This window comes from Bremia lactucae, linkage group LG9 (genome assembly GCF_004359215.1).
Source record: "Bremia lactucae strain SF5 linkage group LG9, whole genome shotgun sequence".
Classification (NCBI taxonomy): domain Eukaryota; phylum Oomycota; class Peronosporomycetes; order Peronosporales; family Peronosporaceae; genus Bremia; species Bremia lactucae.
The window spans coordinates 2,057,007-2,081,007 of NC_090618.1; the positions used below are offsets into that span (position 1 = coordinate 2,057,007).

The following is a 24,001-nucleotide window of genomic DNA, read 5'->3' on the forward strand; positions in this document are numbered from 1 at the left end:
CATTTCTTCTTTGAGGTTGGAACCTAAACAGCTGACCGTTCGGCTGTGTTTTTCATTCCTTTGTCTCATGACAATCAAGCGTGAGTCACAGATTCTTAGTACCTTCCTCGACGATGAGGGAATGGTGGACTTTGAAAGTCACTCTCTGTCCGAGGAGGAGGAGAAAGAGCGTCGTTCTTTCACGCCTTCTCCTCCGAATGAACGTCGGCGGGCTCCGAATCCGTTCCGAACGTGGTGCCGCTGATGTTTCAACTGCATTGAGCAGGACACGGGACCCTGAGTCCAACATCATTACGAATCCGCTCGATGAAGAGCAAGTGCAGATAATCCTCATAGACGAAAGAGCTCGTCGTCGAGCTGCCGAAATAGCGAAAGCTAAGGCTCATAGTGGATATACATTCATTCCGCTTAGTGCGGAAGACCGTCTCAAAGAGATAGCGGGTCACAGTTTGAGCACCTGGATCTCCGGTGACCCGGCGAGGACGCTGGAGGAGATCGCTGCCCGCGACGCTCTACATGAGCAATACCTTACGCCAAAGGTAATGACGCGAAGCCAGTATTTGACGCGTTTACGTGATCAAGCCGGTGGGGCTTCGGTGACCTCCATGAGAGAAATTTCGATCGTTTTGTTTCCAAACGAAACAAGGAGGGAAAACGAAGTCTCATTTGAGAACTGTGTCCACCGGGTTCGCCGACTTCGTAATATTTGTAATATCAGAGAGTCTGCGGATAGAGGTGATGTTCGTTTGGAACGGAAGCTTCGCTTCAATTTCGCTAAACTTAAGGCCAAAGGCCAGTTACGTTCGGCAATTATGCCACAAAACGAACAAAGGCCTAGCCAATATTCAGTGCTTCGGTTGACCGTACAACCATAATCGAAGCCGCACTGAGGCTTAGAATCCACCTAATCCCACGTTTGGTGGTGGGAAGCGTCGTTTGACGCGGGTTGACCCTGAGCTTGGCGCTCAAAAACGTCAACGGCGTACGAACAATCTTGCCGAAGAGGAACCTCGAACTCCCAAGAGTTTTCAGAAGAGGGGTACCCTAGCCACTTCACCAGATACTGGTATTGACCCTTACAACGACGTCGATGTAAAAGCTTCTCCAAATGAAACTAAAGGTCCCCCCGCGCATCAAGCAGCGCGGGAGGGGGCCGAACTTTGGCGGAAGCATTTGATGCTCTACATCACGAGGTGCAACTTCTTCGTGAGGTCCTTGCTTGGGATGAGAGCTCTTTTGAGGCGGTTGGGGACCGTCTTTTGACGCTGGAGTGTCCGCAGCCTCGTTAAGAGGGCCAGCTAGATATCCTAGTGAGGATGCAGCAATCTGCGACACGACCGCCTGTCTCGGCGCAAGCGCCTTCAAGTCCACGTTGGAAGGGTCCCGATATGGCTCAAGCAAGCCGACGTACAACACTGGGTATGTACGCAGCTTGCTAGGAGGTTTAGCGCATGAGCTAGGCCTTTCTTGGCCACGACCGTAAATGGTTTAATAAAGCGCGGGCGCAATTTGGTCCTGTAGACCGCAGAAACCAAGCTGGTAGGTAGAATTTTAGCGCTCAGTAAAACTCGGTCTCCGACCATATAAGAATTAATACAGCATCTGCCTTTGGCATCTGCTTGTTCTTTTTGTTTGTCTTGGCTATCAGCCATCGTATTCCTTACATGTCTTAAGACACTAAATTGCGTCGCGAGAAACTCGCTTACTTAAATCCGAACGGTAACAGGGCTGATATCAGCAAGCCTATCGGTACAAGCCCTGAACCACTCAGTGGTATCGTTAATGGAACGCGTGGATGGGTAAGACCGTTTACTTAGAACGGAGTATAGCCTGTAGAGGCATGTACAGCGTTATTTAACGCAAACTCCACCACTGGGAGCAATGGGCTCCAGCGCTTTGGTGTCTGAGCACACACGCTGCGTGAAATGTCTTCAATGACGTGATTGATACGTTCAGTTTAATCGTCGGTCTGCGGATGGTCCGCAGTGGACATATCCAGTCTGGTGCCAAGCACTCGGACAAATAATTTCCAGAATAAACTTGTAAAACGGGGGTCCCGAACAGAGACAATTGTCACTGGCAAACCATGTTGTCGAACACGCGATCGATAAACAGCTTAGCTGTATCTTCTCCGTCAATGGAATCCGGCACGGCCGCTAAGCGAGCCATTTTGCTCAATCGGTCAACAAAGACCACTATGCCGGAGTTACCAGCTGAACCTTTCGGTAGACCGAAAACAAAATCCATACTAATGGACTCCCAGCAACCTCTGGGGACGGGAAGGCTCGCCAGTGGTGCAGCACCATGCGCCGAGGTTTTAATCCGTTGGCAAGTTTCGCATGTGCGAACATATGTACTGACCTATATGCCACCAATAACTCTGGCTTATAGAGCCGTAGGTCTTTTCTCTATCGAGATGACCACCAAGGACAGTATCGTGTGCCTCTTTGAGGATTCGGTACTTTATAACCTCATTATGAGTAACAACGACACGCGGAGGGTCCGCGATGTCTGTGCAATAAAGCAACAGGTCGTTATCGATAGAAAATCGGTACACAATCGTGCCGACAATTAAATACCTGAATCAGAGTTCTTTAAAGCTCGTACCAGAGCTACACACTGTTTATCCTTGGTGTGAGCCGAACGGATTAATTCAGGAGAAGGCGACAAGATGGTCGTTAAATAAGAAAGCTCATAATCCGGCCTGCGTGAAAACGCATCGGCCAAAGCATTCTGCTTGCCGGGCTTATACTTCACCTCGAAGTATTTCGCGAAAAAGGATAGTAATCGGACCATTCTCTGTGAGAGATGGGGCGACTTAGTTGCCGTGCGTAATGACGCGTAATCTGTTTATATCACAAACGGGTTAGAGCCGAGCAGATGAACTCTGAATTTGACGATAGCATACTTCATAGCAAATAACTCTTTGTCATAAACTAGACTCAAACGCAATAACACGTTCATGCCCATCAACATCAGTTTGTAACAGAGCACTGCCAACGGCAAAATCTTATGCGTCACAGACGACACTGAAAGGCCAATTTGGATTTGGCAGTGCCAGAATCGGGGCATGGATAAGACTATCCTAAACTGCTCGAAAAGCATTATTTTCGGTGCTAGTCCAGCACCATTCTGTATCATTTTAAGGAGATTAGATAATGGCCAAGCCATATCAGCGTAAGTGGTTGGGTGTCGCCAATTTTTTACACAAATATAGCGAAAAAAAAAAATCGCTATATTTGTGTAAATAATTGGCGAAACCCAACCACTTACGCAAAAAAAATTGGTTTTTAGGAACCAGCCAATCTACAATGGCTTTTACCTTAGCGGAATCCGCTCTAAGGCCTCGCTTTCCAATAAAGCATCCTAAAAAAGGAAATTCGTCTGCGTCAAAAATGCATTTAGATGGATTGGCATACAATTTTTTGTGCGCATACACTCGAGCACTGCTCGCAAATGGTCTAAATGAATGTCCATATCCAACCGACCCTGCTCCGCACGACTATGGACAAAAATGTCATCGAAATAAGTCTGTGCATAACCTCGATGAGGGCGAAACAGTTGCGTCACTAGACGATTAAATGTTGCCGGGGCGTTCGAAAGCCCTTGTGGCATAACCAGCCACTCCCATAACATGCCGCTTGGGCTGCTAACAGCTGTAAGCGGGATATCGCTAGCTCGCATGAGCAATTGGTTGTAGCCATCGACTAAGTCCAATGCACTGTACATTGTTCATCCCACCATATTGTTCTGAAGAACATCTTTTCTAGGAATGGGGGTTCGAGCTGGTATAGTGACAGCATTAAGCTTATTATAAGCATGTACAATGCGCCATTTACCATTTAGCTTTTTGACACAAAATGTCGGCGTCGGATGAGGAGATTGGGCTCTCTCGTACCATTCCAGCATCGTGCTTAGCACGGAAGAAATCGTCAATGACGGTCACACTGCTCCCTTGGTAAAGGCCATTGTCTTGTGACACAGTATTTGGTACCCGGAACCAAGTCAATTTCATGCCGAACACCTCTTTCTGGAGGTAAAACAGATGGTGGATTATTACATACCACATCTTGGAATTCCTTAATCAAGGAACTTAAGGGATCCGTAGGATCTTTAAGGATCGATGACCCATTTCGCGCACTAAGTGCAGCCTTTGTGTCATCCAGGACAACTTCGTCTAAAAGTGACGATGAGTTTAACCCAAATGTTGGTCGAATGACCACCATTTCAGATAAGTCGCCAGCCTTTAAGGCTCGGCCGCACTCATTAATAGACTTTCGTCTTACTATAAGTAAATTATAAGGCTTTAGAATAGAGAAAAAGTAAAACTGTAATTATATTTAAATTTCCTACGTAACGATCTTCTATCAACTATTGACTTAATTATAGTAACAACAAACTAGGTATGGCGCCTACTTGCGATTAATGGGGTTAAATAACACTTAAATTAACAATAAATAAGACTGATGCCTTATTCCGTCAATATTACCAAATTTGGTAGTATTAACAGTGCTAAGTTAAAATGAATAGAGAGAATAATCTGTACTTTTATTTATTTTCTATCATATGATGTAATATTAATTATTTCTCATGTAGGAAATAATATTTATGTAATGAGACACTCAGTTACATCACCCCTCACTAACCAACATTCACAATAGTGAATGATATGGAGTGACGGAGAAAAATAATAACGTAATTGCCTGTTAAATTTGCATCATTTGTTTCCTCTAAATCTATTGCATTATTATTTTTGTTCAAAATCAATTCGTGTTTATAAACCTATAAATCTATTCAAACAATATCGATTATTTGAATTTATGTCCTTGGTATAACAAGATAATTTACTGTTAATTTTGTTTTTAGGTTAAATAATATTTTTATAATTTGCGCATGGTGTCGAAACCTGTGCGCGTAGCTGGCAAGATCGCAAAGCTGGCAGCTGCACGGACCAGTGCAGTTGCTGATAATACAAATGTTCCAGTAGACGCGAGTGCGTCTTCTTTCGGAAATACGTCACCTCCTAATCCATTGGATATATGTCAGCTGCTACTCCCATTGCCGGTGGTAGTAAGGAGACACCTGCTACTCGTATTGTAGATGACTGGGCCGAGTAGGCGTCATCGCCCGACTCACGGCAAGTGTTAAAATAAGGCCTCCGAATTAACCAGGGCCATGGAGTCATCTTGTGATAACACCATTGACGGCGATGAATCTGGTATGTCAGTATGCATCACCAGGGACGTAGTTTGTCAAGTCAAGCCTCGCGGCCTATCTTCTACACATTCTGAACAAATGCTTCCCAAGTTTGGAACAAAGGAGTGACATTCTTTGCCCGCTTACATGAGTACCAGCGATGCCGAAAAATGCATCGATGAAGAATTCCGTTTCGTCCTCATCAGACTTGAAGAACCTGGAGAAGTTTAATAACGGAATTTGGTACCGATCGTTGGTCATACCAGACGAACGAGTTGGGTTGCCCTTAGAGGGCAATTTAGCCTTTTTTAGGAGCAAACCGCAAAACATTGCGGTCCCTCTCCCGCTGGCTCATGTTAACGTTAGCGCTAACATTACTCTCAGAGTAATCCTTAGAATCACTTCAGAAAACGGACCGTAGTCGGTGCACGCTACAAGCTGCACCGTTTGTCTAGAGAGGCAGGATTACCTTGCCTCTTGTGAAGGGCTCATCTCCATGCTGTTTAAAGGGCGCAGGTTATACCCCTAAGGAAGCCTACTCACCTAAAGACCCTCAATGGAGGACGCTCATCTCTTGAGAGATATGTGTATGGTTTGAGAATCTCCAATTCGTTTACAAGCGCTTCCAGCGCTCGTTCGCTGATTGACCCTCTGTCGAGGAGGATGGGTCTCGTCGTACTGTTGAACGAGACCCGGAACGTCACCATCAGTTGGGAACGGGATTCCTAACTATCATGCGAGGATGGATACCCTCGCCATCGTCGAGACAACTCATTCAAACCTTTTTCACCTCACAGTAGTTCTAGAAGCGCTCAACTTAAAACGGTTCCACCACTCGAATCCGTCAATGAATGTGGAGGGGTCCACCTCATTCGCCGAACCCGAGTCAACACCGTACTTGGATAATGTTCTCCGTTATTAAGAGAAAGCAATGATCACGAGCGATCCCTTCGTCGTGACTTACTGACGACGGTCGACCTGTTTTCCCGCGAACAGCTAAAAACTGTGCGCAAGTTGCGGTTGATACGGAAGGACACGCCAGTTTCTTCAGAACGATGTATTAAAAGCTGGTCAAATGATTTCTCCTTGGAGGAAAGACTGGATCGTCTAGTTCATTAGAACCAAACTTTAACCCGAGACCATCAGGCTCTGGCTCGGAAGTATCAGGCTCTGGCGGAGTCCCTAGACCGTGCCGGATTAATTCGAAATCGGAAGAATTCTCGTACTGATGGTGAGGGCTGAGACGTCCGACATACGACGTAGGATGCGTACGCATCCTATGAGGTAGCTAGATCGTGAACGGATTGCCTTGGCGATGTAGTAGACGAGACGGGCCGATATACTTGGGCAGTAATATATTACTGCCTACATTCGTCACTATATGTTTTGATAGGTTTACCGTTGACAAAAGGACTAGATTACTATAATGTGAAAGAATGTTTGCTCTTCTATTTGTCCGAGATCCGTTTCTGTCGGTCCTGTACGAAACGAAGCACTGCTTCTCTAGCCAGCAGGAATTCTCCTGATGAATCGGTTTTGTTTTTGTCTTCAGTGCGACCAGTGCGCACTGCAGCGTTGTCATCCTCTTCTTAAGTGAGAGCATTATTGTTCTCACTAATATTATTGCTTTCGATGCTGAGTATTTCAGCACTAGCCTTATTTATATTACTAAGTTTGTCCGCTTCAAAGTTGATTATATCAGCATTGGTATCCTTCGCATTGACTGTAGATACAATGCGTGATGAGCAAGAGCAAGATTATTCTTTGCTTGAGAGAATCCTCCCCCCTTTATAAAGAGTTACTCTCAAACAAAACGGGTATACGTAAATTGCGCAAGCTATTTGCCAAAAACGGTGTATATTTTGTGGAACCATGCACTGAATTGCAAAACGTAAGCTGTACTATCGGCAAGAACTCGCTTCAACTCGTAATAGAGTGGACGTATTCGCAAAATATCTCTTCAAAGACACGATTTGAACGTTCTGTCTGACCATCTGATTCAGGATGGTCAGAAGTTGACATTTTCAAACCGTTGTATAAGTGATTTCAACACAGATTACCAAAATTCCGCCATAAATCTAGGGTCTCGATCTGACCAGTTCGCGAGGTAACCTATGGAGTCGAAATATCGTGTCAACAAAGACTCAAGCACAGCTTTTGGCTGTAGTCGACTCCAGTACTGCAGCAAGATGTACTTTTCTGCTGAAACGATGAACAACTACAAGAATATTATTATTTTTGTGATCGTATTCGGGAAATTTTAAGACGAAGTTTATAGATACAGACTGCCAACATTCTGCCGGAACATGCAGGTTGTAACGGCCCAGGATGTAGCCCTGAGCACCCCGGCCCAGGATGTAGCCCTGAGCTCCACCCGTTGAAAAACTTCTCAAGCACGTATGTAGTTCCGGACGAACTCATACTGGCGTGGTCAATAGAAGTCGCGGCTTCTCGTGAGATAGGTCTTCTCACGTCCACGATGACCACTTATTGGTGCATCGTGGCACTCATACATGATGCCTAAACGCAAATCATACTGGGTGGGGATGACAAAACGAGGTGTGTCGCCAGCAGCGACTGTGTAATCCATTGCGTGATGTATATCGATCTTGCTGAGGATCAATAGAATCCTCACAATCCTTTTAAGGATTCTGGGATGGATTTCTTAGGTAATCCATAAACCCTTTAAGAGCCTTATCTCCTTGATAAGCCCTTCTAACGTCGTCAGGTAATGTTGACGACGAAGCACTTGTTGTCGTAACAGTAGCCTTATGCTCATTATTGATTTGCGCAGCCGGCTCAACATCGGGCCGACGCTAAAGGGCATAAGCGACGACGTTAAGTCGTCCTGACTTATACTCGACGAAGAAGTTATATTTTGCGAAGACAGGCAACCATCTCGTCATTCTTTGCAAGAGGTCTGGACTATTTACGGCCGCGTGTAAGAAATATGGTCAGTTTATACAATGAACGGTCTGCCTAAACCTGGCCAGTGCGTATTTCATGGCAAGGAGTACTTTTCATGCACTGGATAGTTGCGTCCAGCTGGTTGAAGCTGACGCGATTGATAACAGACGATGCGTTCTGCGCAATCTGTGTCATATTGCATTAATGCACAGCCGATTGCAAAAATCGCTGGCGTCACATACCACTTAAAAAGGTCGGTCTTGGTCAGCAATCGCCAGGATTGGCGATTGCATCAAGCTTTGCTTGAAACCCTCAAAGGAACGCTGACAATCAGCGCTTCAAGACCACTTTACATCTTTCATCAACAAAAAAGAAATAGCCACTGTCATTTCGGCATATTTGCGTGAGTACTTGTGCAGGTACGCTTCTAAGTCTCTTTACGACGACAGGCGCAGGCCAATCGGTGATCGCATTGATATTTTTGGATCCGGCCGTACGCCGTGTATACCCACGATGCGCCCAAGAAGTGGTAATCGAATATCACTTTTTGAAATTTGCATGCAGCTTGTGCTTACGCATTACTTCCCAGTCATGGCTCTGCTATGAACAAAGATGTCATTGAATTGTTCGGTGCTGAATCCCGCACCAATCTCAATATATTGGTTACACATCTGTTAAATGTCGCAGGGGCGTTACTAAGTCCCAGTTGCATGACTAGCCACTCCCATAACATACCGCTTGGGGTGCTTACTGCTGTGAACAGAATAATTTGTTCACGCATAAGAATCTGATAGAATCCATCCATCAGATCCATTGACAAAAAGATAGTGCTCTTTGGCGTACCATCAAAGACTACGTATTTTCGTGGTATCGGCGTTATAGCCTGTACAGTAGTAGCGTTCAATTCATTAAATGCATGGACAATCCGCCATCATCCTGTTGCTTTACTCACACAGAAGGTCGGAGAGCTATGTAGGGAAATTGATCCCCTCACATGGCTCGCCGCCTATCGCTCGGCAAGGAATTTGTCGATCGCTAATACTTGTTCACAAGGCATTGGACACACGGTCTATTAAACCTGGTATCAGGTCGATTTCGTGTTGGGTGACGTTATCCTTAAGCGACTCGCTCGGTACGGATTCAGGGAATACATCCTTGAATTCGATCAAATCCTTATATAAAGGATTTGTCTTCAAAGACTTCCAAGATTGAGACGTAAAACTTTTAATTTGAGTCTTCTCATCGAGGACACTTTAGTCTATCGAGGAGCTGCTGAGAATCCGTCCGCTCTCAAGAAATACTATTGCCGACCGAATATCGGCCACGTAACTGTCATCTGTGACAAGTAGGAAGGTTTGCTTGACTTTGCAACTACGCAGAATCACGCACGAACCGTTTTGCTTCTAGCGTTGGCAATTGAGTTATATCGAAAGTTAACGTCGGAAGGGCTATCAAATTTATATGTATTAGCGCCTACACTTGATACATTGTATCTAACTCCACAATGTGTTGGGTATTCACAGTAAGGTCTTGTGCAGTCATCCTAAACGCTTGTGGATGCTCCAAGACGTTCATCAGTTGGCCATCTGATGACTAAGCAACAGGCATCGTCACGGCTTGATGCTGCCAATTATTACATGGCTCGTACTTTCTGAGTTATGGTTATCCTAGGATGACATCAAATTTTTTATCCAAATCTAATACGATGAAATAATCATCGTACTGTTTATCTTCTAGCGATTGGCGTCTAATAAAATTGTTCGAAGCCCCACAATTGACAAGGGGCTTGAGTGGCAACTTATTTGACACTTTTATATTCAGGTGATGAGGTTAGCTTTATCCCCCTGGGGCAGTTACACACAATGTTTGTGTGTGACGAGCAACTTTCGTCAAAAGGCCTGCAAATTCTTTTAACGTTGGTGGATCGTAGGTCCTCCAGTGTTCCTAGCGAGAGGTCGGTCTTTCGCTATGTGTTCTTAGGCACTAGCTTTGGGGGACTACACTTATAGGCGTAGTGGCCAGTCTTTAACAACGGTTACATTTTAGTAATCCTTTGTAACATGTACAGCGAGGTTTCTTGCTCTCTAAATACGAGAGGTCCATGGGTTATGGACCTCCGTTTTCTTTCGTCTTGGTGGACGATATGCACACGAGTGGACAAAAGCCAGTTTCAGGCATAATTACTTCTGTCGCGCTAGAGATCGCTTGGTCGAGCGACTCTAATCTAGCCCGAACAGGTGAATCACGACAGGGCCGTCTGCAAGACCTTAAATGAACACAGTCATCTGTGTTTGTTAATCAAATGGATGCCAGACGGCACAACTGACCAGGTATCGTGTATGATGGGTATATGCGTGTAGATCACGGTTGCCATGCTTCAGATCCAGGAGCTCGGCTTGAGCCCTGAATTCGGCACATGGCAACTCAAATGTTTGCCTGAGACGGGTCATACGACCCGATGACTAATGGGTCGTGAAGCTTGATCCCCAAGGCCCAGAATTTAGCACGTCCTAAGACAGGGTCACACAGCAAACACCGAGGAAGTTCAAAACTGCTATACATTCAGATCTTTTAGCAGTCTAACTACAATAATAAATCAGGCTACCAAATGCTACTAATCTAATACTACTAAATATCAATACCCCGTACTTGAGGTGTCGACACGTGTCGCTCGTACCTATCTGAGTCATATACTAAAACCCAGCTATATTTGCTGATGTACTGATACACATCCCGACTATATGACATAGTCAAAATATCCTTAGTGTGTCAGTACACCAGTCACATGTGACCCCGCTACACCCACCCACACCCGAATAGGAAATACTGTTCGCTCGGAGGGGGAGCTAGGAGGGGGAGCCCGAAGGGAAGTGACACAACGAGTCTGCCCCGCTGGTATCCACACACGCAGAACCACCGCAGCGACCACAATGACGACCGACCCCAAGACGCTCCCAGGGCACTCGCAGACCACGACGCCATCGACTGATACAGTCACCACAACGACAGACGTTACGACGCCCAACGGGCATGCCAAAGAAACATCACTTGAGCTGTCAAACACCGTGCGTGATGACCCACCGGATACTACGACACCATCTTAACGAGAAGCAGCTCACCAGGATGCAAACAACTCTGATGCAAAAGATCATGAAACCTGCTCGGCAAGCTGCATCGCAGAGCTTCACACAACGCGCTGCTCAAACATCACTCGAATAAGAAGCCACGTGCTGTGTGTCAGCTTTGCGAACTGCCGCGCGACGCCGCAAGCGGCAAGAGCGTGCACAAGGACTGAAGTGTGCTCGCGAGTTCGACACACGACCGTCATCGCCGATATTCACCGACGTTCATCATGCCCCACTTAAGACGATCACTGCCGACACGTCTTCTCTAGAATCAGCGCCATCAAAATTCAGAAGGGGAGGCCACCCCACGACATCAACCCGAAGAGCCTTCTAGGCCCTGTTAGCGCGGACCAATTGAGTGGCAACGCCTATAAGCGTTCTCGACGTGCGCACAGTCCTCCATGAGGTGGTCCTCCGGTTCGCACGTATTTGGGTCTTCGGGTAGCCACGTCACTTTACCCAGAACTCCTGCCGTCCCGCCTTACGGCGATGTCCGACAAAATTTTCAACATGGAAGTATCGCTCTCCGTCGTGATCTAACAAGGGTTGAGGAGGACGAATCATACCACCATAGTTCATCGCGTTCGTGATGATAGATACAATTCTGACCTTCACTTTGCGGATCGTGTCGGTAGCATTGATAAACGTGCTGTAGTTTTCGTATACAAGCATTTGCATGTTCGTGTCCAGCTCTTTGATTTCTTGTATTAATTGGTCATCTGTCGATAACAAGTCATTAAGTCCGCGAGTCTTTAGTAACACCTAGTCATCGAGAGCTGTATTAACATGGCTACACAACGCAAACTATGGCTACATGTAGTCTTCAAGGCACCTTGACGTAGACATTTGAATCAAAACCGGGCGAATCAATATTGCGTTGCTGCTCTTGTCTACTTTCCTGGTCCTCCAGCCCGTAATAGCTGCTAAGCAGCTCTTGCATGCGATTCATACCGTGGTCGTTCTTGACTAAAGTTGCTCCAGACACACAATCATTATGTGTCTCTGCACCTGGTGATGAGGTATCCCTCATCATCTTGAAGTTAAAAGTGACAAATGATTTGTCACTCAGAGCCCTAGTGGACTGCGGAGCGTCGAATAACTTTATTCGTCGCCAGTCACTAGAGGGTCGTAAGCTCAAATATGTTGAGCGCGACATCCCTCCAACGAGGATGACACAGGCGTATCGATAACAGTAATGAAACGCGTAGTGAAATTCCCCTACACGTTAAAAGATTTACAGTACGATGTTGGTTTCATCGTACTAGATTTCGATGATAAATTTTAATGTCATCCTAGGTTTACCTTGGCTCAGAATATACGAGCCAAGGATCAGCTGGCAGAATCGATCCGTAAAGATGCCTGTCACTTGTTCATCAGATGGCCATCTGATGAACGTCTTGGAGCGTTCACAAGCGTGTGGATGTACTACGACTGAGTGCGACGGCCTCACTTGTGGTACGGTCGCTAGTACAACTGTACAAAATCACAGTCTGGGGAGTTACGACCCCTTCCGAACTCACTGGCTTCGTTCTAGGATCGCTTGGCGGTATGTCGAGACGACCTATCTGCCGTGAGGGATCGTGTCCGCGTCCTCGAGGACCATGATCATGCGGATGATCGTCGTGTGAAACATTGTGAGGGATCACTGAGCCGTCAACGGCATCGCATGGAGCAGCTTGCGACTCAGCTCGACGACAGTATCGGGTATTTGACTGCGACGATGAACAAGGACTTGAATGACCATCAGCGTTGGCTGGCTTCGTTGTTTGATCGGGTGGAGATCCTTAAGCGCCACTTTACGCAGGCTCCTGCACCTCTTTCGTGCCAGTCTGCTTACCCCTTAGGTCATCCGTCGTATCCTTCGGGCCCACCTGCGAATCCTTCATTGACGACCGGTCATCCACCGAGCGATGATTCTGCTGCACCCTCGGCTGATGACCTTCGTCAGATGATGGGACAATTGTGGCGTCTATTTCAGACCTGCCCGCCGGATCAAGGTTGGCCTTGAGCATGCCAACATATAATGTCGGGTGCGTTACCATAGCCGATGGCATGTTCAACGTGTAGGCACTGCCGTGCACACTGATGACCGTGAACGGCTCCACGAAACGCGGACGAAGCTTCGTACTACCGACAACTGATACTGCGTGCATAGGTAGGTTCTTAGCATTAATTAGCATCAAATTACCAACCTTAAACACTTGCGTTTGTCGTCCCTTACGACGAAGACTTACGTCACCGAATTCTATATGAGGCCGAATAGTGCACTTTTGGGGCGCGAAAAGGCGTACACGTCTGTGGCACGTGACTTCGGGTGGCCCCGCATGTACAAGTGGGTCCGAATGTATGTCAAGAGATGCCAGACTTGTCAACGAGTGAAGCCTCTGTCGTCTTCAGCAGCGCCGCTACAAAGTTTCCGGTCCCAGTGGACTGCTGGCGCGTAGTGAGCATGCACCTTATCTTCGATCTCCCGGCGGAGAGGCATGGCCATACGGGCATTATGGTATTTGTGTGTCGCCTCAGCAAGCTTATGCGACTAGTGGCGGTTCGCCGAAGCATTACGGCGCCGCAGGCGACACAGCTGATCATCGACAATTTGTTCCGACATCACGGACTTTGGGTCTTTCGTGATTGATCGACATTCTCGGTTTGCGTCCGCCTTTGGCAACATCTTTTTCGACTGATGGGAACTCGACTGGAAAGGTCGACGGCGGACTATCCGCAGACGGATGGTCAGACCGAACGAGTCAACCGTGTTTTGCATGATGTGCGTCGCAGTGTTTGCGTGGATGAGCCATCCCAATGGAGTGCGCAGTTAGCCCAAGTGGAAATTGCAATGAATAATGCGGTGCATTCGTCGATAGGGTCATCCTGTTCTCTGTAAATGGGTTGCGGCATCCGCGTACTCCGCTATCGTTGCCAATGGCTTCTAATGTCGATGGAGGAGAGGCTGCCTGCCGATGACCTGAGAGGCCTAAAAGGGGTTCGACCATTGGTCAAACGCAATATGCTGACGTTTATATTGTAACTGGTGAAGCCATTAGCTACGTGTCAGGGACGCTATGGCTGCTGCTCAAGACCTTTAAAAGGAAAACAGTGACAGTCATGGTCGTCGGAAGCGCGTGTTTCATACCCCGGATTAACACTGTACAACAGGAGTTCATCGGACAGACTCTACCGATAGCAATGTGCCTGCTGGCGCTTCGTCAATTTTTCGACTTCCGAGGGGCGCTCATCGACTCTACAATCCCTTGGAAATCTGAGTCTTGAGCATACGCCTTACTTATAAGCTCAAACACTGATGATTCAAGATGCCTAACGTGTGCCAGTTCGTAATCAGGACGTCTCGATAGGGCGTCCGCTAGCACATTCTGCTTTTCTGGCTTGTAAGCCACCACAAATTGTGTTCCGCAAAGAATGACGATCATCGCGCCATGCGCTGTGACAAATGGGGCGACTGAGTCACCGTCCTTAACGAGGCATGGTGTATAGACGACAAAGGGTTTGCTGCCCAGCAGGTAAACCCGAAACTTGACAAGGGCGTACTTCATTGCTAGAAGTTCCTTGTCGTGCACTGGATAATTCTTCTCGGCAGCCCCAAGCTGTCGCGATTGAAACGAAATTACCCGTTCATTACCATTGGCATCCAGCTGCAACAGAGCACAGCCAATGGCAAAGTCTGATGCATCACACACCACACTAAATGGACGATCCTCGCCCTGCAACGCTAATATTGGTGCCGACTGTAGGCTCAACTTTATCGCTTCAAAAGCTTGTTGGGGGCCTCCTCAGTCCACGAACAGGCCACCTCGCTCTTCAGCAAGTTGATCAATGGCCTGGCCATCTTCGCGTTATTCTCGCTGTACTTAGGCAAATAATTCGCGAGACCCGACCACTTGCGTAAATCCTTCTGGGATGACGGCGTTGGTCATTGTGCAATTGCACGAATCTTCTCTGGATCCGTACGGATTCCACTCTTCCCAATGAAATATCCCAAAAAGGGAATCGCTTCCGCCCAAAAGAGGCACTTGTTGATATTCGCACAAAGCCGATTCTCGCGCATACACATCAACACCCCTCGAAGGTGCTCGATATGCACCTGAACATCCGTTTTACCCACTACAGTCTTGCTGTTAACGAATATATCGTCGAAATTTGTCTGCGCGAAGTGCCGGATCGGTCGAAAGAGCTGCGTAAATAGCCTATGAAGCGTAGCTGGTGCGACGGAAAGCCCCTTGGACAATTTTCCCACAACATCCACTGGGAGTACTCACTGCTGGGAGTACTCACTGCAGTGAGAGGAATATCTGATCCCGTCATGGTTTGTTGATAATAGCCGTCGACCACGTCGAGCGCGCTATAAATACTGCATCCGGCCATGTTTTTCTGCAGCACATCCTTCCGAGGAATTAGCGTAGATGCCGGGTTTTTGACTGCATTCAGCTTGTCAAAAGCATGAACCATGCGCCAATTCCCGTTGGGTTTACGCACACAGAACATCGGCGACAAGTGTGGGCGATTTTGACTCTCGGACAAAGCCTGCTGCGTGATTTCCCGGAAAGAATGCGTCAATAGCGTCCACTTATTCCTTGGGCAGTGGCCATTGGCGTGTCGTACAGTACTTTGCAGCCGGCTCCAGATCATTCTCATGGCGTACACCCCGATCCGAAGGTAACACCGAAGGAGAGTCTTCCAAGACCTCATCCGCAAACTCCTTCAACAGAGGATAAAATAGATCCGTTGAATCCTTCAGATTGGCCGAGCCGTACCTCTTCTGACGACGAGGCTTGCTCTCCTTGTTTAACACCCCCGGGGCCATGACCAAAGAGGTGTTCAACTTCACAGACGTCGCTTCGCGACGTATCAGGACTACATCTTCTAGCGAACCCTCCTTTAGGTCTGCTAAGAATTCCCTTTGGGATATCTCCTCAAGCTCGTAGAATTATTCGAGCTTAGGAAGCGGTTCCGCCGCAATCCCGTCCATGTCATGTCGATCCGCGACTATGACCTCCAACTCAGGAACTGAACCAGCCCCATTTTGTGCGGATCGACATGCTTTTACGCCTTCCTGTGCGGGAACTGAGTTAGTCCCTTCGCCTTGTGTGCGCTGTCCAACAACTGCCATTTCCTGCGACAAAGTGAACCCATCTTTGCCACGTGCGCGTCGCTCAGCGACTGCGTCCTCCTGGGTGGAGACTGACCCAGCCTCACCACCCTTTACGCGTCGTCCAACGACTGCAATTTCATGTGAAGGAGTGAACCCATCTTTTTCACGTGCGCGTCGCCCAGCGACTGCGTCTTCCTGAACGGTAGTGGCCACAGCATTGATGCTTGCGCAACCCCCCACGATTACTTCATCCGGTGAAGGATGAAACGCATCTCTTTCACTAACGTGTCGCCGAGCGACATCGCCTTTTTGAGCAATAGTGACCGCAGCACCACCGCTTGCGCAACCACCCTCGATCGCGACTTCCTTTGTGGAGGCTGACCCAGCCACTACACCTACTAAGGCCCCAGTCGATACTTGACGGCCTTCTTCATGCACCACCTCCGCCGAACCGGCAAAGAGGCGTTCCGAGCGTGGAATGCGATGTTCGTGCACAAATCCATCATGTGACGAGGAGGGTACATTACCCACCAAAGCTCGTTCCACGGGTGGTTTGTGGCTAGCACCCACGGTGCGACTACGCCAGTCGATCCATGGCTTATGCTTCGTAAGCCATGGCATCCCAAGGATTAGATCATACCGATCGTCCGTATCCAAGCCAGTGAACAGTGGTTAAGAGTCAAACTCGTCAAATTTGATTAATAAGAGTAACAAAACCTTACGAGTCGATACGATCGATCCTGTCGCTAGGCGAACGGACACCTTGCTGTTGCTTTTCGAGTCTTCAATAGCCTTGGCGTACAACGCTTGCTGCTTCTCCACAGTGGCCTTTGTCGCGAAGTTGTATGACGCGCCCGAGTCAATCAAGACCGCCATGGGGTCTTCGCACCCCTTCCCCTTAGCGATAACCACCACCAGGTTTGACCGCACAGCGACCACAGACGAACACAACAGTGTTGTCCCCGGGAGTTGTTCTCCAGGAAGAGATGGAGACAACCGTCCTCCTTTCTTGAAAGCGAGTGATTTCCCAGTAGGACGTCCCGCGCCTAGTGGGAGACTTCGTTTTTCTACTCAACAACGCTCACTGCGTTCAGAGTGTGCTATGTCGAAGCAGGCTTGCCATGAACTGCCTTCCATGAATTTTGGATCATTCTCTCCCAAGCGCATTACACCCGAAACAGCGGCCATCAGCCTTCGAATTTTCCCAGCGCGGACGCGCCCGCCCGATGAAATCTCCATGGGTTGGGGCTTCGGCGAAGTCCGTCGACCCGACCTGGCCCTGGGCCGATCTAGTGCAGTGGTCTTCCAGAAAAGCTATTTGCACAGCTTCTTTGAACGTAGTCGCTTGGCGGCGAAAGAAGTCAGTGCGAACAGGACCGACTCGTACACCACCCATGAACACTGTGACCTTTACTTGTTCCGACAACGGAGCCCTCGGCCATGGCGGCCTCCAAATTTTGGAGGTACTTCAAAAAGAAAGGATCGCATAGTTTTGATCTCCATGAGAGAGTCCAGTAAGGACCGGTTTCCTTGCTCGTTCGGCAAGAACAACGACCGATGACGCTAGGCCACGTTGGCGATCAGAAATGTCGTTCGCATCTCCTAGCCATGAACTCCCGCGAGACAAATTATCCCGGAGTAGACGTCTCCTTGGCCACAGCCCACGCCCTTTTCCGACCTCTCAGGTTTGAAAGGGCAAAGGCCACTTGAGACATCGCGTCGCGAATCTGGCCTACGCTCAGCGCAATCTCGATCTCCCGGATCCAGAAGACCAAGCTATCGTCTTCCTTCCCGTTGAGCATGGAAACGCGGACCTTCACAGGCTTCGACATTCCTGAACGCGGCGTATACGACGCCGGCGTCGAGGAGGTGACCTGTGCCTCCGCTCTCACTGCCATACGTGCGACATCTTGCGCCGCCGTACTCATGTGAGCAATGAGAGAGGACTCGTAACGCTCGAAGCACTCAACTCAAGCCCTTTGTTGATCGGCGGTCAGGGAAGGGTATCCGACAAAAGTCTCCTCGCCTAACAGGCTGCCGATCCTTTCAAGCGTCGTCCAATGGGCATTGAAAAGGTAAGAATAGTCCTGCCTGAGAGGCATATAGTCTTCAAAGTCATAAATCCTGAGTGCCGTCCAGATTGTTTCAATCCTTGGCCGCGGGATTGACTACAAGTGCCACCAGGTGTGACAGGGTCACACAGCAACTAACAGAGGAAGTTCTAAACTGTTATACATTCAGATATTAATCAGTCTAACTACAATACTAAATTGGGCTAATATATGCTACTAATCTAGCGCTACTAAATATTAATACTCCGTACTTTTGAGGTCCCGACACGTGTCATTCGTATCTATCTATGTCATAACGATAACCCAGCTATATTACTGATTTACATTCCGAATATATGACATAGTCAAAATATCCTTAGTGCGTCAGTACACCAGTCACACGTAACCCCGTTACACATCTGGCTAAGCTGGACATGCCAAAATTCACTTTCGTCACATTATCACTGACACGGCGAGCTTCTATGCCGTCGTCTCACTTGACAAACCATCTCAAAAGAAAGTTGCCTTCGCCTCTATTAAACTTAGAGACTTCGATCGTTAAGCTTTCGGGTCGACGGGAAGCGTCGGCCCGTAAGCAGCATTTACACGCTGCTGTCTCAACAGCTCCAATTGATGTGCATCCTGCTCTCTCAACACCTCCGCGTGTGAGAGCCTTGCTGGTAAAGCAGGGCTACTTTTCTAGGGTCGTGGTTGTACGAACTCAGCTATGGCTGCATGATATTCATCTCTTTTCAGAGTGTACACGATGGCGCCAACGGCTGGCCCACCTTAGTATCAAAGAGATAGAAACAGAAGAGATAAATTATATATATGGAGACCGATCAAACAAATAAGCGTAGGCAGCTTATTTGTTTGATCGCTCTCCATTCAAGGTTACTCAAATGAAAAAAAAAACCTTCACGCGTGGCGTGATAGCCTTCTTGAGGGGCTGGAAAGCTCACTCCTTCTTCATTCAACATGTCTTTGTTGGATGGAACGTGCATAAGTCGTTATACGGACTACGAAGTGCTACCAGGTGTAACGAGACACATTTCACAACTGATCAGTACTAGTTAACCGTACACTGATTACAGGAAAGGTGAGGTTCCTTCTAAGTAGCCAAGGGGCTTTAGCTACCAAATGTAATTCAAAGGATTAGAAGTAGGGAAAAGTAAAACGTTATTAATAAATTTAGTTTCCAACGTAACGATCTTCCATCTACTACTGAACTTACTACATGGATAACTAACTAAGTATGGCGCCTCCTTGCGCACCACACAATCGTGTCTTATAACGATTAGCGGGGGTTGATTTAGGCTTAAATCAATTGATCAATAGAGCTAATGTCTTTTTGCATCGATATTACCCAATTTGGAATATTGGCAATATTTAAGTCAAAATAATTACGATAATAAATTTGTACTTCTTTATTTAATTTCTCACATAGAAAACAGTATTTGTTATTCCTCTTATAGAAATAATTCTTATGTAATGGGACAATACGCCTTTTCGCGTTTGTACATGGCCTATCCGGGGAAGCATTTCCGTCGCTTTTCCCAACGAGCCGTATCCTATACTTTTTTAGTCTTCAGATTGCCTCTTTGTCTTTGTCAAAACGACTTTATTCCTTCGACGATTAGCAAATCAGGAGCTCATTGTGATATTTGAGGAAGCTAAGCAGTCTATTTAGTCAGCACATCGCAATCGTCCACGACTAGATTACACATTCTCCACATGGCCGGTCTGTGACCACCAAGCGAGGTCTTATTCGTCTTTGCGTTTATGCATGGGGTAATATACTACTTCGACAAATCATGCCGCCGAAGCTTGAAGCACGTGGATGCTTCTAATAGACGAAACATCCTGCACTAGCCTCACACGTGACACAATACTCAGTTGGCATGCATGAACAAAATGACTTTGTGCGATACTTTTTTCAATTTTTATAAACTTTTTATTTAATAATCTTTTTAGTTACTGGGTCAAAAGACGACTGCTTTTTATTACCAAATGACACACTTTTGCTCGGGATTCATCGGCGAGCCCACGGGGCACGAAAAAGTCTCCGCAAACTTTTCGTAATTCATAAGTGGACCATTGACACGCCACTTGCCTGGTGCATGTGGATCAATCGTTCGCAACAACTCGGCAAATTCCGGCGTGCGTTTTTCGCACCAATTCTGAGCAAATGCCGTAAAAAACAAACGATCGTCGGCCACGGGATCCCGAGGCTGCACCGAAGCACGAAGAATCTTTTCCGCCATACTATGAACCGTCGTTTTTTCCTGCAAGAACAATGACTCCTTGGAAAGCTCCCAAGCCAATGCATGATGCTGTTTCTGGTGCTTGTGGTGCTTGTGGTGATGATGCTTTCGTTCCTTGGCGTGATGTTCTGCCTTTCGCTCGTGTTTTTTGCGATCATGCTCATTCGGCTCGTGCTCTTCCTCGTGTTTTTGATACTGATGACGTCGTTTCAAATCACGCTTGTCGTCACGTTCCTCTTCTTCGTGACGATGCTTCTTTGATTCCGAATGACTTTTTTTCTTTCTCTTTTCATGCTTCTTTTCGTCCGTCTCCGAGTCGGAGTCATCGACTTCTGCGTCATGACGTACAACCGTCTTGTCTTGTTCGGGTTCCTGACGTCCTGTTGACGTGTCTTTCTTGTCTTTCTCCTGTCTTTTATCGCCCTGTGAGCTCTCATGGACCTTTGAAGCGCCTTGTTTTTTATTTCCATGGTGCGTTTCGATACGAGGATCCTGCATTTCGTCTTTGGGTTTTTTCGAATGCGTCGCTTTGGGTTCGTGAGGATGAAAATCCTTGGGCTTGGCTTGTGGCACAATCAAAGGAGATGGCGTTGCTTTTAAAACGTCGGGAAGACTTGGTGGCACTGGAAGAGCTGGCACAGTCGGTGGCAATAAAGGCAGTTCAGGTGGCGTCATCACCGATGGAGATACAAGAGGTTCTACTGGACTCGGAACGGGTGATGCAGTTTCAGAAGGAGCACGCTTTTGATCCGGAAGACTCGGGGAAGTGCTAGATGGAGAAATCGTGTCGTGTGGCGTCTCTTGTTTTAATAATGGCTCGACATGTGGAGCTGTGGAGGAAGCAGGCGACGGCATGACGGGATTTGGATCGGATAAGGCGGGTGAGGGTGGCGCGACTGGCGAAGTAAGAGGCATTTGAGTCGCTAGTGGCTCAGTAGGTTTGGACGCACTTGGCGCACTACAAGGACTTGCAAATGTCGCTTTCCAGAGTTGATATGCCTCGTAGGCAAGACGCACGCCGCCATTGTCAGCAATGTTTTCTCCAAGTGTGAGGTTTCCATCAATCTTCCCAAGTACTTGCCCGTCTTGACTTGACACGACTGGGAACGTGGCATACTGCGTTGCCAAGCACTGGGCTTTCACGTTAAATTGAGCTGCCACGGAGGGCGTCCACCACGATCGTAGCGTCCCGGTGCCATCATACTCTCGTCCTTGATCGTCAAATCCGTGCGTCAATTCATGACTCATTACCATGCCAATTCGAGCAAAATTCGCCGCGGCGGGGTAGTGCTGTGCACTGTAGAACGGTGGTTGGAGAATCGCTGCTGGAAACACCATTTTATTGGCACTTGGGTCATAATACGCATTCACGGTCGATGGAAACATGTCCCACTTTTGAGGATCCACGGGTTTATTGATCAAATGGATGGATTCGAAAGCACTGAGTTCAAGAAAGTGCTTGATATTCGTAAAGAAATCGTCTACGTGGAGCTCAAATGGTACGGATTGAGGGACTCTATCAGGTCCACCAATGTAATTTTTGACTTGACTCAACTTGTTTTCCGCCGCTTCATACGTGAGTTTATCCAGCCACGACTCGGTGAGTAACAATGCTTTCAACGACGCTTCAATCTCCGTGACAAGCGCTTGGGCCGAAGCTCGCGCATTCGGTCCAAACACAGCATCCATGTAATACGTTCCAATTGCATCGCCTAAGAACGTGCTTGTTACGCGTGTACAAAACTCTTCACGCGATACAAGAGCTTTGGCGCCTTGAAACGGACCACGAAAGTCCTGCCTCCATTGACGAAAGGATTCCCCGAGGTAGACACTCAACGAGTCGAGAATTCGAAACGATACGTACGATTTCAAGCGTGGCAATTGGCTTTCGTCTTGTAAAAACGTGTTTTGAGCAGCCAAGACACTTGGCGTCGCGATAATCGCATGAAGCATTGGAAATGGCTCTTGCTTGTACATGCCATTTAAATAGGCCATGACAAATGGATAATTGACAGCTATTTCGGCAAATGAATACGCCGTGGATGTTGTCAATGGGTCGCGTAAAGCAGCAGGAGGCAGCGCCATGGTGGCAAATGTTGTCTCAATTTCAAGTACGTCTGTTGCAAGCGTATCTTGATAGAAAGTGGCAAATTCGTCGACTTTAAAGAGCGACGTGACGTACGTTTGATACAATGTCGTGGTCATGTTGCGCTTTTGATCGTCGAGGTAAAACTCTCGAGATGGAAGCGTCAAACCGCCTTGCGACAGTTGCAAAACATTCGTACGCGGATCTTTCGGGTCGGGACCCACCATAAGACTCCAGAACGTTTCAATGCCGAGCGATTGATCCATTTCACCGGACCGTGCCATGAGTTCATGCGTTGAATTGGCGGCATGAACGTTCTGAAGCATCGTGACGAGAAAAGCGACCGCTTTCGTGTCCATGGCGGGTCCCGTGAGGCAGGATTGGTACAATGGACCAATGTCGGGGGGATTTTGACGGAGAATGTGCGCTATTGTGTCCTTGTTGCGCTCCGTGACGACATCGAACGAGGCATCGATACTGGCACGGTCCTTTGGAATAGCGTGCGTCTCGAGCCAGCCACCACAGGCGTATTGATAGAAATCGACACACGGGTCCGCTTGTGGGTCCTTAAATGCCTCCATCGTGGATAGAAATGCCGCTTCATCCACATTTGATTCTATGCTGGGCGTCGCGTTCATCGCGACACGCGCGTCGAAGATATTGAAAGAAGCGACGGGTGGCTGCTGGTAAAGGGCACGGTGCTGGTATAGGGCACTTAATGCGAGGAGACTGAGGGCTCCAGCTAATGCAAACGGCCATTTTTTCAGTAGGCGACCACTAGTGGGACGCAGCTCGATGTCGTCCACCAGTAGCGGTGTAAACTCGTTGATGCGCGTCATGCTTAATTGCGACGGCCAAATGAGATCTGACGGGGTTGGGATCTTAAGATCGGAGGCGTGTACCCATGGGATGATTACCCTCGTCAGTTTGATAATATTCTCTTGATGGCACACAATTTATACATTTGACCAAAAAACAGATCCGCTTAGTTACTGAAATTGATATAGCCTGGGTGTATAATCGACGGGGGTGTATAATTGACGAAAATTTTCTTGATACAATATATATATTTTTCACTTCTAGAGCAGACAACTACAACGAACATTGCGTCATGCCTTATGTAACTAACTCGATGACGTCACGGTCCGAGTAACCTTCGTTGAAAATTAATAAATTTTGCGCCTACGAACAAATTAGCTCTTGAAGTGACCTTAGAAAATGAGCATAAGTCGTTCGATGGGCTCTCACTCAATGCAACTTGCCTA

General features: G+C 47.6%; 1 protein-coding gene across 1 annotated transcript; it reads right to left on the minus strand.

Annotated features, from left to right (window-relative positions):
* Window positions 1–20,389: 20,389 nt before the first annotated feature.
* On the minus strand, window positions 20,390–23,575 carry CCR75_009809 (uncharacterized protein; the record flags this gene model as incomplete). The annotated part of the gene is made up of 1 exon (XM_067967846.1): window positions 20,390–23,575. One exon carries the CDS (start codon window positions 23,573–23,575, stop codon window positions 20,390–20,392), a length of 3,186 nt encoding a protein of 1,061 aa, XP_067819502.1.
* Window positions 23,576–24,001: the final 426 nt, after the last annotated feature.